Source organism: Oncorhynchus clarkii, chromosome 4 (assembly GCF_045791955.1).
Source record: "Oncorhynchus clarkii lewisi isolate Uvic-CL-2024 chromosome 4, UVic_Ocla_1.0, whole genome shotgun sequence".
In the NCBI taxonomy this organism is placed as follows: domain Eukaryota; kingdom Metazoa; phylum Chordata; class Actinopteri; order Salmoniformes; family Salmonidae; genus Oncorhynchus; species Oncorhynchus clarkii.
In genome coordinates this window covers 86636197-86653223 of record NC_092150.1, presented here as the reverse complement: position 1 = coordinate 86653223, position 17027 = coordinate 86636197, and the positions used below count along the sequence as shown (strand labels likewise).

Below are 17027 nucleotides of genomic sequence, written 5' to 3'. Positions count from 1 at the left end.
GAGGGAGGAGAGGAGAGAGGAGGAGGAGGACAGGAGGAGAGGAGAGAGGAGGGGAGGAGGACAGAAGGAGAGGAGAGGGGAGGAGGAGGACAGAGGTCGGGGCAGAAGGGAAAGAGGGAGAAGAGGAGAGAGGAGGACAGGAGGAGAGGAGAGAGGAGGGGAGGAGGACAGGAGGAGAGGAGAGGGGAGGAGGAGGACAGGAGGAGAGGAGAGAGGAGGAGGAGGACAGGAGGAGAGGAGGGGAGGAGGACAGGAGGAGAGGAGAGGGGAGGAGGAGGACAGGAGGAGAGGAGAGAGGAGAAAGGAGGGGAGGAGGAGGACAGGAGGAGAGGAGAGAAGAGAAAGGTCACCACAGGGAGATTCAACTCGTGGCCATGGAGGACCAAAGTACTGTAATCTCTGGCATGGACATAATCTAGACTTTGAACTAATAACTACGAGCTAAAACCCATTTATAGAAAGGATGATCTACAGATTTCGCAGTAGACTAGTAGAGATTACAGAGTGTTACACAGTCGTTTCCCTACCGACGTCAGAGCAGAGGATGACATGAATGGACTGCTGCCGATCATCAACCTCTATTTCTGGAACAGGAAGTGTGTGTGTTCTGCTACACTATCAAAATATCAAACCAAGGCCACTGTATTGTGCTACTGTTGACACGGTTTCCCTCAGTGTCTGCTGTGTGTGTGCTGTGTGTCTGCCTGCTGTGTGTCTGCTGTGTGTATGCCTGCTGTGTGTGTGTCTGCTATGTGTATGTCTGCTGTGTGTGTGCTGTGTGTCTGCCTGCTGTGCGTGTGTCTGCTGTGCGTGTGTCTGCTGTGTGTGTGTCTGCTGTGTGTGTGTCTGCTGTGTGTGTGTCTGCTGTGTGTGTGTGTCTGCTGTGTGTGTGTCTGCTGTGTGTGTGTCTGCTGTGTGTTTTCCGTGTCCAACCCGCCCATCCATACCTGGAGTGGGATCCTGCATCAGTCAGACTGTACGAGCTGCCATCTCCAACTAGTAGACATGTAGGAGGAGTCCTAGCCGCCCCTTCTCCTCTCTCCCCCCTCTCCCCTGGGGGTTGTGAGCTCTCTGCGGCCGGGGAGGACCTCTCCAGGACCCTCCTGCCCCCCTCAGTGGGGCTATGCCAGGGGGATGGAGCTCTATCCCTCCCCTCTCTACCCCCAGGAGCCAAGAGGGAACTAGAACTCTCCTGGTGGGGGTGTGAGTGGCCCCCACCCCCTCCTCCGTAGGATGAGGTGTCTATCCCGCTGTCGGCTGAGGCCCCCTGGAGGTACCCCCCTCCCAGGCCGTTGGGTTCAGAGTCAGGGGCCTCCCCTGGTCCCCCGGGGCCCCCCAGGTCGAACCACTTGTCGGTGTCGCTGTGGCCCCCGCTCGAGGCCGTGCTGGACAGGGTGTTACTGCTGGAGTAGGGACCCTCAGGCTGGTGGGGGGGGGGGGATTAGAGATGGGTTGGGGGGGTTTAGAGATGGGTTGGGGGGGGGGTTAGAGATGGGTTTGGGGGGGGGTTTAGAGATGGGTTGGGGGGAGGGGGGTATAGAGATGGGTTGGTGGGGGGGGTTTAGAGATGGGTTGGAGGGGAGGGGGGTTTAGAGACGGGTTGGGGGGGGTTAGAGATGGGTTGGGGGGGAGGGGGGTTTAGAGATGGGTTGGGGGGGGTTTAGAGATGGGTTGGGGGGGGGTTTAGAGATGGGTTGGGGGGAGGGGGGTTTAGAGATGGGTTGGGGGGAGGGGGGTTTAGAGATGGGTTGGGGGGGAGGGGGGTTTAGAGATGGGTTGGGGGGGGGTTTAGAGATGGGTTGGGGGGGAGGGGGGTTTAGAGATGGGTTGGGGGGGTTAGAGATGGGTTGGGGGGAGGTTTAGAGATGGGTTGGGGTGGTTAGAGATGGGTTGGGGGGGGGTTAGAGATGGGTTGGGGGGGAGGGGGGTTTAGAGATGGGTTGGGGGGGGGTTAGAGATGGGTTGGGGTGGGGTTTAGAGATGGGTTGGGGGGGGGGGGTTGAGAGATGGGTTGTGGGGGTTGAGAGATGGGTTGGGGGAGGTTTAGAGATGGGTTGTGGGGGGTTGAGAGATGGGTTGGGGGGGGGGGGGGTTGAGAGATGGGTTGTGGGGGTTGAGAGATGGGTTGGGAGAGGTTTAGAGATGGGTTGGGGGAGGTTTAGAGATGGGTTGTGGGGGGTTGAGAGATGGGTTGGGGGAGGTTTAGAGATGGGTTGTGGGGGGTTGAGAGATGGGTTGGGGGGAGGTTTAGAGATGGGTTGTGGGGGGTTGAGAGATGGGTTGGGGGGGGGGGTTGAGAGATGGGTTTGGGGGGGGGGGTTGAGAGATGGGTTGGGGGAGGTTTAGAGATGGGTTGGGGGAGGTTTAGAGATGGGTTGGGGGGAGGTTTAGAGATGGGTTGGGGGAGGTTTAGAGATGGGTTGGGGGAGGTTTAGAGATGGGTTGGGGGAGGTTTAGAGATGGGTTGTGGGGGGTTGAGAGATGGGTTGTGGGGGGTTGAGAGATGGGTTGGGGGGAGGTTTAGAGATGGGTTGGGGGGGGGGGTTGAGAGATGGGTTGGGGGGGGGGGTTGAGAGATGGGTTAGACAGGAGTCAGCTACAGCGGAGAGTTTAGTCAACATAACGGAGTCGTCTGAATAGTTTTAAAGACCTGGACAAGAGTTCCTGTCTTCAGGTCAGTGCAGATGAAGTACAGTCGATGAGGACAGATAGTAATTTTGGACTATTGAGATGCATCCCAAATGGTTCAATGGGTGTGTTAAGAAGTACTGTGTGTGTGGTGCTCCCACCCTGGTCGAGGTGAGGACAGGGGTTGTGCAGGGTGAAGCCTGACCTGGGAGCTCTTCTTGGGGGAGTGGTGCATGACCTGCTCCTGCCTCTGGATGCGTGGTGCTCCGCCAGGACCAGACTTAGACACAGGAGCATCTAAAACACACACACACACACATATACACACACACACACACACACACACACAACATTATCCCACAGGTTTCCATGGTCCTTAGAACCATGCATCTTTGAAAAACTAGCTACAATTTGTCCACAGCCATACAGTGTGTGTGCCTGTCTGTGGTTGTCTACAGTTTTCTGCAGTTATTGCTGTGTGTGTGTGTGTGTGTGTGTGTGTGTGTGTGTGTGTGTGTGTGTGTATGTGTGTGTGTGTGTGTGTGTAAATAAACAAGTCTATATAATGTAATTGGCCAGGTGTTACACAACAGCCACACAGCAATAGACAGAACAGGCCATTAGTGAGCAACGAACCCAGGGGGGACACGGCTATGTGGGGTGGTTTGTGTGTGTGAGAGAAAGAGAGGGGATAAAGTAGGGGAGATAATGCAGAGAGCTGAGAAAACAGAGAGGGACTGTAGAGATGATGATGATGAACAGAGAGGGACTGTAGAGATGATGATGAACAGAGAGGGACTGTAGAGATGATGATGATGAACAGAGAGGGACTGTAGAGATGATGATGATGATGAACAGAGAGGGACTGTAGAGATGATGATGATGATGATGAACAGAGAGGGACTGTAGAGATGATGATGATGATGATGAACAGAGAGGGACTGTAGAGATGATGATGATGATGATGAACAGAGGGACTGTAGAGATGATGATGATGAACAGTAGAAAACAGAGAGGGACTGTAGAGATGATGATGATGATGATGAACAGAGGGACTGTAGAGATGATGATGAACAGTAGAAAACAGAGAGGGACTGTAGAGATGATGAAGAACAGAAAACAGAGGGACTGTAGAGATGATGATGATGAACAGTAGAAAACAAAGGGACTGTAGAGATGATGAAGAACAGTAGAAGTGTCATAACAGCAGTCCATGGTAAACAGAGAATGATTTCAACCATATTTCACCCCTCAGCAGTTGTCTTCTGTGCAGTCTGCCTTCTCTCTAACGAGTCTGTGTGTCTCCATGCGTCTCTGTGTGTATCTCTGTATCTGTGTGTGTGTGTGTCTCCATGTGTCTCTGTGTGTGTCTCTGTATCTTGTGTGTGTCTCTCTTCGTGTGTTGTGTGTGTCTCTGTGTCTGTATGTCTCAGTGTGTGTGTGTGTCTCAGTGTGTGTGGCCGAGGTTTCTGTCCCTTTATGGTGTGACCATGACTGATGTTATTTCAGGATGGAGGAGAGGACGTCATCACCAGAAGAGATTGTGGGGGCAAGAGGTCAGAGAAGAGGATGAGCGAGATTGTGGGGGCAAGAGGTCAGAGAAGAGGATGAGCGAGATTGAGGGGTCAAGAGGTCAGAGAAAAGGATGAGCGAGATTGAGGGGTCAAGAGGTCAGAGAAGTAGAGAGAAGAGGATGAGAGATATTGAGTGATGCTTGGCTAAACTGGACTGGCCAGCACTGGGCTGAAATCTTCAGAATTACATATACAACTGATTTACAGGATCCCTGGGGCTTTACACTGGACTGGGTTATATTAGACTGGGTTATACTGGACTGGGTTATACTGGGATATACTGGACTGGGTTATACTGGGATATACTGGACTGGGTTATACTGGACTGGGTTATACTGGACTGGGTTATACTGGGTTATACTGGACTGGGTTATACTGGACTGGGTTATACTGGACTGGGTTATACTGGACTGGGTTATACTGGGATATACTGGACTGGGTTATACTGGGATATACTGGACTGGGTTATACTGGACTGGGTTATACTGGACTGGGTTATACTGGGTTATACTGGACTGGGTTATACTGGGTTATACTGGGTTATACTGGACTGGGTTATACTGGGTTATACTGGACTGGGTTATACTGGACTGGGTTATACTGGGTTATACTGGACTGGGTTATACTGGACTGGGTTATACTGGACTGGGTTATACTGGACTGGACTGGGTTTTACTGGACTGGGTTATACTGGGTTGGGTTATACTGGACTGGGTTATACTGGATTGGGTTATACTGGACTGGGTTATACTGGACTGGGTTACACTGGACTGGGTTACACTGGGTTATACTGGACTGGGTTATACTGGATTGGGTTATACTGGGTTATACTGGACTGGGTTATACTGGACTGTGTTACACTGGGCTGGGTTATACTGGGCTGGGTTACACTGGGCTGGGTTATACTGGGCTGGGTTATACTGGACTGGGTTATACTGGACTGGGTTATACTGGACTGGATTGGGTTATACTGGGTTGGGTTATACTGGGTTGGGTTATACTGGACAGGGTTATACTGGACAGGGTTATACTGGGTTGGGTTACACTGGTTATACACCCCTTCAAATTGGTGGATTTGGCTGTTTCAGCCACACCCGTTGCTGACGAGCACACAGTCATGCAATCTCCATACACAAACACTGGCAGCAGAATGGCCTGTACTGAAGAGCTTTCAACGCGGCATCGTCATAGGATGCCACCTCTCCAACAAGTCAGTTCGTCAAATTTCTGCCCCCGGTGAACTGTAAGTGCTGTTATTGTGAAGTGAAAACGTCGAGGAGCAACAACGGCTCAGCGGCAAAGTGGTAGGCCACACAAGCTCACAGAATTGGACCTGTACTCGGTTGCAACACTCACTACCGAGTTACAAACTGCCTCTGGAAGCAAAACGTCACCACAAAAACTGTTGGTCGGGAGCTTCATGAAATGGGTTTCCATGGCCAAGCCTAAGATCACCACGCGCAATGCCAAGTGTCGTCTGGAGTGGTGTAAAGCTCGCCGCCATTGGATTCTGGAGCCGTGGAAACGCGTTCTCTGGAGTGATGAATCACGCTTCACCATCTGGCAGTACGACGGATGAATCTGGGTTTGTCTCGGATGCCAAGAAAACGCTACCCGCCCCAATGCAACTGTAAAGTTTGGTGGAGTAGGAATAATGGTCTGGGGTTGTTTTTCATGGTTAGGGCCCCTTAATTCCAGTGAAGGGAAATCTTAACGCTACAGCATACAATGGCATTCTAGATCATTCTGTGCTTCCAGCTTTGAGGCAACAGTTTGGGGAAGGCCCTTTCCTGTTTCAACATGACAATGCCCCCATGCACAAAGCGAGGTCCATACAGAAATGGTTTGTCGAGATCAGTGAGGAAGAACTTGACTAGCCTGCACAGAGCCCTGACCTCAACCACATTGAACATTGTTGTGATGAATTGGACCGCCGACTATGAGCCAGGCCTAATCGCCCAACATCAGTGCACCAACCTCACTAATGTTCTTGTGGCTGAATGGCCCCGCAGCAATGTTCCAACATCTAGTGGAAAGCCTTCCCAGAAGAGTGGAGGCTGTTATAGCAGCAATGTTCCAACATCTAGTGGAAAGCCTTCCCAGAAGAGTGGAGGCTGTTATAGCAGCAAAAGGAGGGACCAACTCCATATTAATGCCCGTGATTATGCAATGAGATGTTAGACGAGCAGGTGTCCACATACTTTTGGTCATGTAGTGTAGATCTGTGTGGCGTTGCGTAGACGAGGTAATCTGATTTGACATTGCTGAAGAGAAATTCAAAATGGGGTTTTAACAGTACCTGTGGATCTTAGAAGTGTGTATATGTGTGTGTGTATATATACTGTGTGTGTGTGTGTGTGTGTGTGTATACATATGTGTGTGTATATATATATATATATGTGTGTGTGCGTGTATATGTGTGTATGTATGTGTGTGTGTGTGTATATATATATATATATATATATATATGTGTGTGTGTGTATATATATATATATATATATGTGTGTGTGTGTGTGTGTATGTGTATGTGTATGTGTGTGTGTGTGTGTGTGTTCTGACAGGAGGAAGAGAGGTATGGCTGAAGTGTAGGGCTGTCAGTGCTGTCAAAGCAAACAGCCGTTTCATACAGGAAGAGCCTGGGGAAGCACTCCCGTCACCCACAGCAGCAGGTACGCACACAAACATTATTTCTATAATATGTGACAGAGGCTCTCTCTGTGTGTGTTTAGGAGTAGCTGTGTGTTTAGGAGTAGCTGTGTGTTTAGGAGTAGCTGTGTGTTTAGGAGTAGCTGTGTGTTTAGGAGTAGCTGTGTGTTTAGGAGTAGGTGTGTGTTTAGGAGTAGGTGTGTGTTTAGGAGTAGCTGTGTGTTTAGGAGTAGCTGTGTGTGTGTGTGTGTGTGTTTAGGAGTAGGTGTGTGTTTAGGAGTAGGTGTCTGTTTAGGAGTAGGTGTGTGTGTGCATTGAAAGTACTCAACATCTCACAGTAACGTGTTCTACTTTCTTATGACCAGTGTATGTTTTTTCTGTTATACTATGACATCACTATGGTCCAATATCTTTCTGTAATACTATGACATCACTATGGTCCAATATATTTCTGTAATACTATGACATCACTATGGTCCAATATCTTCCTGTAATACTATGACATCACTATGGTCCAATATCTTTCTGTAATACTATGACATCACTATGGTCCAATATATTTCTGTTATACTATGACATCACTATGGTCCAATATATTTCTGTTATACTATGACATCACTATATAATGATGCCCAATACTCTGCTTCTTGTCAGTGGTTTGACAGTATGTCTGGACATCACTGCAGACAACAATGTGAATATCTGGAAGTAGGAATAAACCACTCTTTTCTTTCTATATTAGCAATTCTCTTTCCCATTGGTCAATCTCACCTGTAGAACCTCTGTCGGTCCCGCCCCCTTCCTCCACTCTCGGCCAATTAGGTGTGGACTTGCCACTAGCCCCGCCTTCTCCTACCACCTGTCGCTCTGTAGACAGAGGGGAGTGTTGTCTGTGTTCTCCAAACCTAGAGCACGCACGCGCGCACACACACACACACACACACACACACACACACACACACACACACACACACACACACACACACACACACACACACACACACACACACACACACACACACACACACACACACACACACACAATTTAATAAAAATGTTGGACATGATGTCGCCCACAGAACATAACGGCAGACATGTCATATGCAAAGATAAAGACAATTCATGTAAAGGACATTAAAAAGGAGAGTTATGGGCAGAACGTACCAAACGGCAAACTATTCCCTACAGAGGGAATAAAGATGCCATTAGTCAATACAATTCATGGACAGAGCCGTGAGGAACTTGACGTTCGGCTTCTCTGTAATGGACACAAGCTGGTCAACAGGCACCACAGCGTTTTCACATGGGGAAAAACAACTAAAAACAATTGTTGGATCTAGTGCTTCATTCCTTTCCAATCATCTCCCATTTCAACATCTTCCTTAACTATTACATAAAGGGTTGTGTTAAGTATGCTACAGACCAAGAACACACTCGAATCAAATCAAATTTATTTATATAGCCTTCTTACATCAGCTGATATCTCAAAGTTCTGTACAGAAACCCGGCCTAAAACCCCAAACAGCAAGCAATGCAGGTGTAGAAGCACGGTGGCTAGGAAAAACTCCCTAGAAAGGCCAAAACCTAGGAAGAAACCTAGAGAGGAACCAGGCTATGAGGGGTGGCCACTCCATCTCTTACCCCTCGGGCATGGACTTCTGAGTCCTCCAATGCTGTGAGGTGTCACTGGAGAAGGAGAGGTTGGACAGGGAAGATCGGTTGTGAGGAGAACGGCCCAGTGCCAGAGAGGAGACCGGAGCATAGTTCTCACTGCCTGGAGACATTCTGGAGGGGTTGAGATAACACAGAATAGACATTAACCCTCTAACCCAGACCCTGACCCAGATCCTAACCCAGATCCTAACCTAGACCCTAACCCTGACCCAGATCCTAACCCTGACCATAACCCAGACCCTAACCCAGATCTTAACCCTGACCATAACCCAGATCCTAACCCTGACCCAGATCCTAACCCTGACCCAGATCCTAACCCTAACCCTGACCCAGATCCTAACCCTGACTCAGATCCTAACCCAGACCCAGATCCTAACAGAGACCCTGACCATAACCCAGATCCTAACCCTGACCCAGATCCTAACCCTGACCCAGATCCTAACCCTGACCATAACCCAAATTCTAACCCTGACCCAGATCCTAACCCTGACCCAGATCCTAACCCTGACCATAAAACAGACCCTGACCCAGATCCTAACCCTGAACCAGATCCTAACCCAAACCCTAACCCAGACCCTAACCTAGACCCTAATCCATACCCAGACCCTAACCCTGGCCATAACCCAGACCCTGATCCTAACCCAGACCCTGGCCATAACCCAGACCCTAACCCTGACCCAAATCCTAACCCTGACCTAGACCCTAACCCAAACCCCAACTCAGACCCAGACCATAACCCAGACCCTAACCTAGACCCTGACCCTAACACAGACCCTGACCCAGATCCTAACCATAGCCCAGACACTAACCAAGATCCAAAACATAATCCTAACCATAACCCAGACCCCGATCCTAACCATAACCATAACCCAGACCCTGACCATAACCCAGATCCTAACCCTGACCATAACCCAGACCCTGACCCTAACCCAGATCCTAACCCTGACCATAACCCAGACCTTAACCCAGATCCTAACCCTGACCATAACCCAGACCTAGACCATAACCCAGACCCTGACCCTAACCCAGATCCTAACCCTGACCATAACCCAGACCTAGACCCTAACCCAGACCATAACCCTGACCCTGATCCTAACCCAGACCCTGATCCTAACCCAGACCATAACCCAGACCCTTACCATAACCCAGACCCTAACCCTGACCATAACCCAAACCCAGACCATAACCCTGAACATAACCTAGACCCTGACCCAGACCATAACCCAGACCCTAACCCTGAACATGACCCAGACCATAACCCAGACCCTAACCTAGACCCTGACCCTAACCCTGAACATAACCTAGACCCTAACCATAACCCAGACTACAACCCAGACCCTAACCTAGACCCTAACCTAGACCCTGACCCAGACCCTAACCTAGACCCTGACCCAGAGCCAGATCCTAACCCAGACCCTGAACATAACCCATAGATCTCACTGCCTGGAGACTTTCTGGATGGGGGGGGGGGGGGGGGGTTATCAGAGGAGAAGAAACATGCCTCTGCCTCTCCCCTACCTCCCTCCCCTTCTCCTCTCCCTCTCCCCTACCTCCCTCCCCTACCTCCCTCCCCTTCTCCTCTCCCCCTACCTCCCTCCCCTTCTCCTCTCCCCTACCTCCCTCCCTCCACTTCTCCTCTCCCCTACCTCCCTCCCTCCCCTTCTCCTCTCCCCCTACCTCCCTCCCCTTCTCCTCTCCCTCTCCCCTACCCCCCCCCCTTCTCCTCTCCCTCTCCCCTACCTCCCTCCCCTACCTCCCTCCCCTTCTCCTCTCCCCCTTCTCCTCTCCCCTACCTCCCTCCCTCCCCTTCTCCTCTCCCCTACCTCCCTACCTCCCTCCCCTTCTCCTCTCCCCTACCTCCCTACGCTACCTCCCCTTCTCCTCTCCCCTACCTCCCTCCCCTTCTCCTCTCCCATACCTCCCTCCCCCTCTCCTCTCCCCTACCTCCCTCCCTCCCCTTCTCCCCTACCTACCTCCCTCCCTCCCTCCCCTTCTCCCCTACCTACCTCCCTCCCTCCCCTTCTCCCCTACCCCCCTCCCTCCCCTTCTCCCCTACCTACCTCCCCTACCCCCCTCCCTCCCCTTCTCCTCTCCCCTACCTCCCTCCCCTTCTCCTTTCCCCTACCTCCTCCCCTTCTCCTCTCCTCTCCCCCCCTAACCTCCCCCTCTCCCTCCCTCCCTCCCCCTCTCCTCTACCTCCCTCCCCCTCTCCTCTACCTCCACCTCCCTCCCCTTCTCCTCTCCTCTCCTCTACCTACCTCCCTCCCTCCCCTTCTCCTCTCCCCTACCTCCCTCCCCTTCTCCTCTCCCCTACCTCCCCTTCTCCTCTCCCCTACCTCCCTCCCCTTCTCCTCTCCCCTACCTCCCCTTCTCCTCTCCCCTACCTCCCTCCCTCCGCTTCTCCTCTCCGCTACCTCCCTCCCCTTCTCCTCTCCCCTACCTCCCTCCCCTACCTCCCTCCCCTTCTCCTCTCCCCTACCTACCTCCCCTTCTCCTCTCCCCTACCTCCCTCCCCTTCTCCTTTCTCCTACCTCCTCCCCTCTCCCCTACCCCCCCCCCTCCTCCCTCCCCCTCTCCTCTCCCTCCCTCCCCCTCTCCTCTACCTCACTCCCCCTCTCCCTCCCTCCCCTTCTCTCTCCTCCCTCCCCTTCTCCTCTCCTCCCTCCCCTTCTCCTCTACCTCCCTCCCCTTCTCCTCTACCTCCCTCCCCTTCTCCTCTCCCCTACCTCCCCTTCTCCCTTCCCTTCTCCCCTACCTCCCTCCCCCTCTCTCATCCCTTCTTCTCCCCTACCTACCTCCCTCCCCCTTTCCTCTCCACTACCTCCCTCCCCCTCTCCTCTACCTCCCTCCCCTACATCCCTCTCCCTCCCTCCCTCTCCTTCTCCTCTCCCATACCTCCCTCCCTCTCCTTCTCCTCTCCTCTACCTCCCTCCCCCCCTTCTCCCCTACCTCCCTCCCCTCTCCTCTACCTCCCTCCCCTTCTCCTCTCCCCTACATCCCTCCCCCTCTCCTACCTCCCTCCCTCTCCTTCTCCTCTCCCCTACCTCCCTCCCTCTCCTTCTCCTCTCCCCTACCTCCCTCCCTCCCCTTCTCCTCTCCCCCCTTCTCCTCTCTCCCCTTCTCCTCTCCCCTACATCCCTCCCCCTCTCCTCTCCCCTACATCCCTCCCCCTCTCCTTCTCCTCTCCCCTACATCCCTCCCCTCTCCTCTACCTCCCTCCCCTTCTCCTCTCCCCTACATCCCTCCCCTCTCCTCTACCTCCCTCCCCTTCTCCTCTCCCCTACATCCCTCCCCCTCTCCTACCTCCCTCCCTCTCCTTCTCCTCTCCCCTACCTCCCTCCCTCTCCTTCTCCTCTCCCCTACCTCCCTCCCTCCCCTTCTCCTCTCCCCCCTTCTCCTCTCTCCCCTTCTCCTCTCTCCCCTTCTCCTCTCCCCTACATCCCTCCCCCTCTCCTCTCCCCTACATCCCTCCCCCTCTCCTTCTCCTCTCCCCTACATCCCTCTCCCCTACTTCCCTCCCTCTCCTTCTCCTCTCCCCTACCTCCCTCCCTCTCCTTCTCCTCTCCCCTACCTCCCTCCCTCTCCTTCTCCTCTCCCCTACCTCCCTCCCCTCCCTCTCCTTCTCCTCTCCCCTACCTCCCTCCCTCCCCTTCTCCTCTCCCCTACCTCCCTCCCTCCCCTTCTCCTCTCCCCCCTTCTCCTCTCCCCTCACCTCTTGGTATCCAGCGGCCGTCCATCACTACTAACACTGCGTGGTATAGCAGCGTTTCTCTCTGGGCGTTCAGCAGACAGGGTCTTCCCCCCAGAGCTCCCCAGGCTGACGGCCCGGTTGGGGGTGTGCGGCTGGGGGGAGGCCGTCAGGGACTGCTGGGGGCTACTGGAGGTTCTCTGCCACTTGTTGTCTTTGCTGCGGAACGGGAACTTGTAGTCAAACGAAGCACTCTCACCACTGCTCTTATACTCAACCACTGGGATACGGTAGAGCTCAGAGCAACCTCTGTGGAGAGAGAGAGATGGGGGAGAGGGAGGAAGAGCCAGGGGGAGGAAGAGCCGGGGGGGGGAAGAGCAGGGGTGAGGAAGAGCCGGGGGGGGGAGGAGCCGGGGGGAGGAAGAGCCGGGGGGGAAGAGCCGGAGGGGAAGAGCCGGAGGGGAAGAGCCGGGGGGGAAGAGCCAGGGGGAGGAAGAGCCAGGGGGAGGAAGAGCCAGGGGGAGAAAGAGCCAGGGGGAGAAAGAGCCAGGGGGAGAAAGAGCCAGGGGGAGAAAGAGCCAGGGGGAGAAAGAGCCAGGGGGAGGAAGAGCCAGGGGGAGGAAGAGCCAGGGGTAGGAAGAGCCAGGGGGAGGAAGAGCCAGGGGGAGGAAGAGCCAGCGGGAGGAAGAGCCAGGGGGAGGAAGTGAGAGAAGGGGAGTTGGAGGAGACAGGGGGGGAAGAGAGAGGAGGGTCAGGTAAGAAGCAGAGGTTAGACTCCACACACATGGTTGACATGACAATGACGACTTCAGAATCACTAATCTGACCACCACACACACACACACACCAACCCCTCAGACAAACACATACACTAACCCCTCACACACACACACACACACACACACCCCTACCCCTTACACACACCCCTTACACACACACCCAACCCCTTACTTACACACACACACACACACACCAACCCCTCTGACAAACACACACACACCAACCCCTCTGACAAACACACACACACCTGCGTGGCGTAGCGTCTTCGTGCGGGGGTATGATGACCACCCTGACGGTGACCGAAGTCCTCAGTAGGTCGATCATCTGCTCGTGGGTCAGAGTCGCCACGGCAACCTTGACGGAATGGTTGATTTTATACCATTACATGGTATCAATAATAATTTACAAACAAAACACACAAGAATGATCCAACGACACAATGAAATCTACAACTTTAAAATGACATACCTTGCAGATTTCGACCAATCGGCTGCCCTGCCTCAGCCCGGCCTGCCAGGCGTACCCGTACGACTCCACCTCTGCCACGATGCCCTCGTAGTTGACATGGAAACCCAGCTGGCCAAGCCCGTTACGACGTAGTGTCATCTCAGATGTCTCACAACCCTTAGTCAGGTACTGGGGGGGGGGGGGGGGGGGGGGGGGGGGAGAGATAGGGGGAGAGAGAGAGAGGGGGGGGAGAAGTGGGAGAGAGAGAGAGAGGGAGAGATAGGGGGGAGAATTGGGAGAGAGAGAGAGATAGGGGGGGAGAGCGAGAGAGAGGGGGGAGAGAAGTGGGAGAGAGAGAGAGAGAGAGAGGGTGGGGAGAAGTGGGAGAGAGAGAGAGAGGGGGGGGGAGAAGTGGGAGAGAGAGAAGTGGGAGAGAGAGATAGGGGGAGAGAGAGAGAGAGAGAGGGCGGGGAGAAGTGGGAGAGAGAGAGAGAGAGAGAGAGAGAGAGCAAGAGCGGAGGTGATTAGTTTGTTTGCAGTGCAACATAACAAATAACAGCCGTCAGTCAGGAGGACAGAATGACTGGTAAGTGATCAAGCATGTTCAATTGTGCAATTCAAAGCACTGTAGACAGAGCCTGGTCTGAGGTAGACAGAGCCTGGTCTGAGGTAGACAGAGCCTGGTCTGAGGTAGACAGAGCCTGGTCTGAGGTAGACAGAGCCTGGTCTGAGGTAGACAGAGCCTGGTCTGAGGTAGACAGAGTCTGGTCTGAGGTAGACAGAGCCTGTCTTGAAGTAGACAGAGATTGTCTTGAAGTAGACAGAGATTGTCTTGAAGTAGACAGAGATTGTCTTGAGGTAGACAGAGATTGTCTTGAGGTAGACAGAGATTGTCTTGAGGTAGACAGAGATTGTCTTGAGGTAGACAGAGATTGTCTTGAGGTAGACAGAGCCCGGTCTGAGGTAGACAGAGCCCGGTCTGAGGTAGACAGAGCCCGGTCTGAGGTAGACAGAGCCCGGTCTGAGGTAGACAGAGCCCGGTCTGAGGTAGACAGAGCCCGGTCTGAGGTAGACAGAGCCCGGTCTGAGGTAGACAGAGCCCGGTCTGAGGTAGACAGAGACCGGTCTGAAGTAGACAGAGACCGGTCTGAGGTAGACAGAGACCGGTCTGAGGTAGACAGAGATTGTCTTGAGGTAGACAGAGATTGTATTGAGGTAGACAGAGATTGTCTTGAGGTAGACAGAGATAGTCTTGAGGTAGAGAGAGATTGTCTTGAGGTAGAGAGAGATTGTCTTGAGGTAGAGAGAGATTGTCTTGAGGTAGACAGAGATTGTATTGAGGTAGACAGAGATTGTATTGAGGTAGACAGAGATTGTATTGAGGTAGACAGAGACCGGTCTGAGGTAGACAGGGAGTTTTGGGTTCTTAATACTCTCTGCAGTGTGTGTGTGTTAGACCTCTTGCAGGAAGATGAGAGAGTTTCTAAAGTACCAATATATTAATCCTCTGTCTCCTTCCTCCCGCTCCCTCACACAAAGGTGTCAGCAGCGACTGAAGAGCAACGCATCCCTAGATACACTCATTTGAAAATCATGTCTGAAACTGCATTTCCCTCTTCTTGAATGGATCTACTAACACACAACAGACACACACTCTTTGCGGTGTGTGTGTGTGTGTGTGTGTGTGTGTGTGTGTGTGTGTGTGTGTGTGTGTGTGTGAGCTGGAGGAAATGGAGGAAGTCTTTCAGAACCAGCTGATGGTGATTACATAAGGAAATGGTTTTACCTCGCTTGTTGCTATGGTAACAGATAAGAACCATCACCCAAGCAAATTATGAGTTAGGCTTTGTCCCAAGTGGCACCCTATTCCCTATATAGGTCACAACTCAGGGAGCAGGGTACACTATTCAGGGAGCAGGGTACACTACTCAGGGAACAGGGTACACTACTCAGGGAACAGGGTACACTACTCAGGGAACAGGGTACACTACTCAGGGAACAGGGTACACTACTCAGGGAACAGGGTACACTACTCAGGGAACAGGGTACACTACTCAGGGAACAGGGAACACTACTCAGGGAACAGGGAACACTACTCAGGGAACAGGGAACACTACTCAGGGAACAGGGAACACTACTCAGGGAAGAGGGAACAGGGTACACTACTCAGGGTGCAGGGAACACTACTCAGGGAGCAGGGAACACTACTCAGGGAACAGGGTACACTACTCAGGGAACAGGGTACACTACTCAGGGAACAGGGTACACTACTCAGGGAACAGGGTACACTACTCAGGGAACAGGGTACACTACTCAGGGAACAGGGAACACTACTCAGGGAACAGGGAACACTACTCAGGGAACAGGGAACACTACTCAGGGAACAGGGTACACTACTCAGGGAACAGGGTACACTACTCAGGGAACAGGGAACACTACTCAGGGAACAGGGAACACTATTCAGGGAACAGGGTACACTACTCAGGGAACAGGGTACACTACTCAGGGAACAGGGTACACTACTCAGGGAACAGGGAACACTACTCAGGGAACAGGGAACACTACTCAGGGAACAGGGAACACTACTCAGGGAACAGGGTACACTACTCAGGGAACAGGGTACACTACTCAGGGAACAAGGAACACTACTCAGGGAACAGGGAACACTACTCAGGGAACAGGGAACACTACTCAGGGAAGAGGGAACAGGGTACACTACTCAGGGAGCAGGGAACACTACTCAGGGAGCAGGGAACACTACTCAGGGAACAGGGTACACAACTCAGGGAACAGGGTACACTACTCAGGGAACAGGGTACACTACTCAGGGAACAGGGTACACTACTCAGGGAACAGGGTACACTACTCAGGGAACAGGGTACACTACTCAGGGAACAGGGAACACTACTCAGGGAACAGGGAACACTACTCAGGGAACAGGGAACACTACTCAGGGAACAGGGAACACTACTCAGGGAACACTACTCAGGGAACAGGGAACACTACTCAGGGAACACTACTCAGGGTATACTACTCAGGGAACACTACTCAGGGAGCAGGGAACACTACTCAGGGAGCAGGGAACACTACTCAGGGAACAGGGTACACTACTCAGGGAACAGGGTACACTACTCAGGGAACAGGGTACACTACTCAGGGAACAGGGTACACTACTCAGGGAACAGGGTACACTACTCAGGGAACAGGGAACACTACTCAGGGAACAGGGAACACTACTCAGGGAACAGGGAACACTACTCAGGGAACAGGGAACAGGGTACACTACTCAGGGAACACTACTCAGGGAACAGGGTACACTACTCAGGGAACAGGGTACACTACTCAGGGAACAGGGAACACTACTCAGGGAACAGGGAACACTACTCAGGGAACAGGGAACACTACTCAGGGAACAGGGAACACTACTCAGGGAACACTACTCAGGGAACAGGGAACACTACTCAGGGAACACTACTCAGGGTATACTACTCAGGGAACACTACTCAGGGAGCAGGGAACACTACTCAGGGAGCAGGGAACACTACTCAGGGAACAGGGTACACTACTCAGGGAACAGGGTACACTACTCA

At 52.8% G+C, this 17027-nt stretch overlaps 1 protein-coding gene across 1 annotated transcript in view; it reads right to left on the bottom strand.

Annotated features, from left to right (window-relative positions):
* Positions 1 to 17027, bottom strand: part of LOC139407403 (signal-induced proliferation-associated 1 like 1) — a 60821-nt gene that overhangs the window by 13367 nt on the left and 30427 nt on the right. The window contains exons 11-17 of the mRNA XM_071151161.1: positions 13459 to 13626; positions 13238 to 13344; positions 12235 to 12519; positions 8490 to 8633; positions 7620 to 7753; positions 2834 to 2925; positions 948 to 1423 (exon numbers count right to left, since the gene is read on the bottom strand). Coding sequence (XP_071007262.1) covers positions 948 to 1423; positions 2834 to 2925; positions 7620 to 7753; positions 8490 to 8633; positions 12235 to 12519; positions 13238 to 13344; positions 13459 to 13626 — 1406 coding nt within the window. The remainder of the gene's footprint in view (positions 1 to 947; positions 1424 to 2833; positions 2926 to 7619; positions 7754 to 8489; positions 8634 to 12234; positions 12520 to 13237; positions 13345 to 13458; positions 13627 to 17027) is intronic.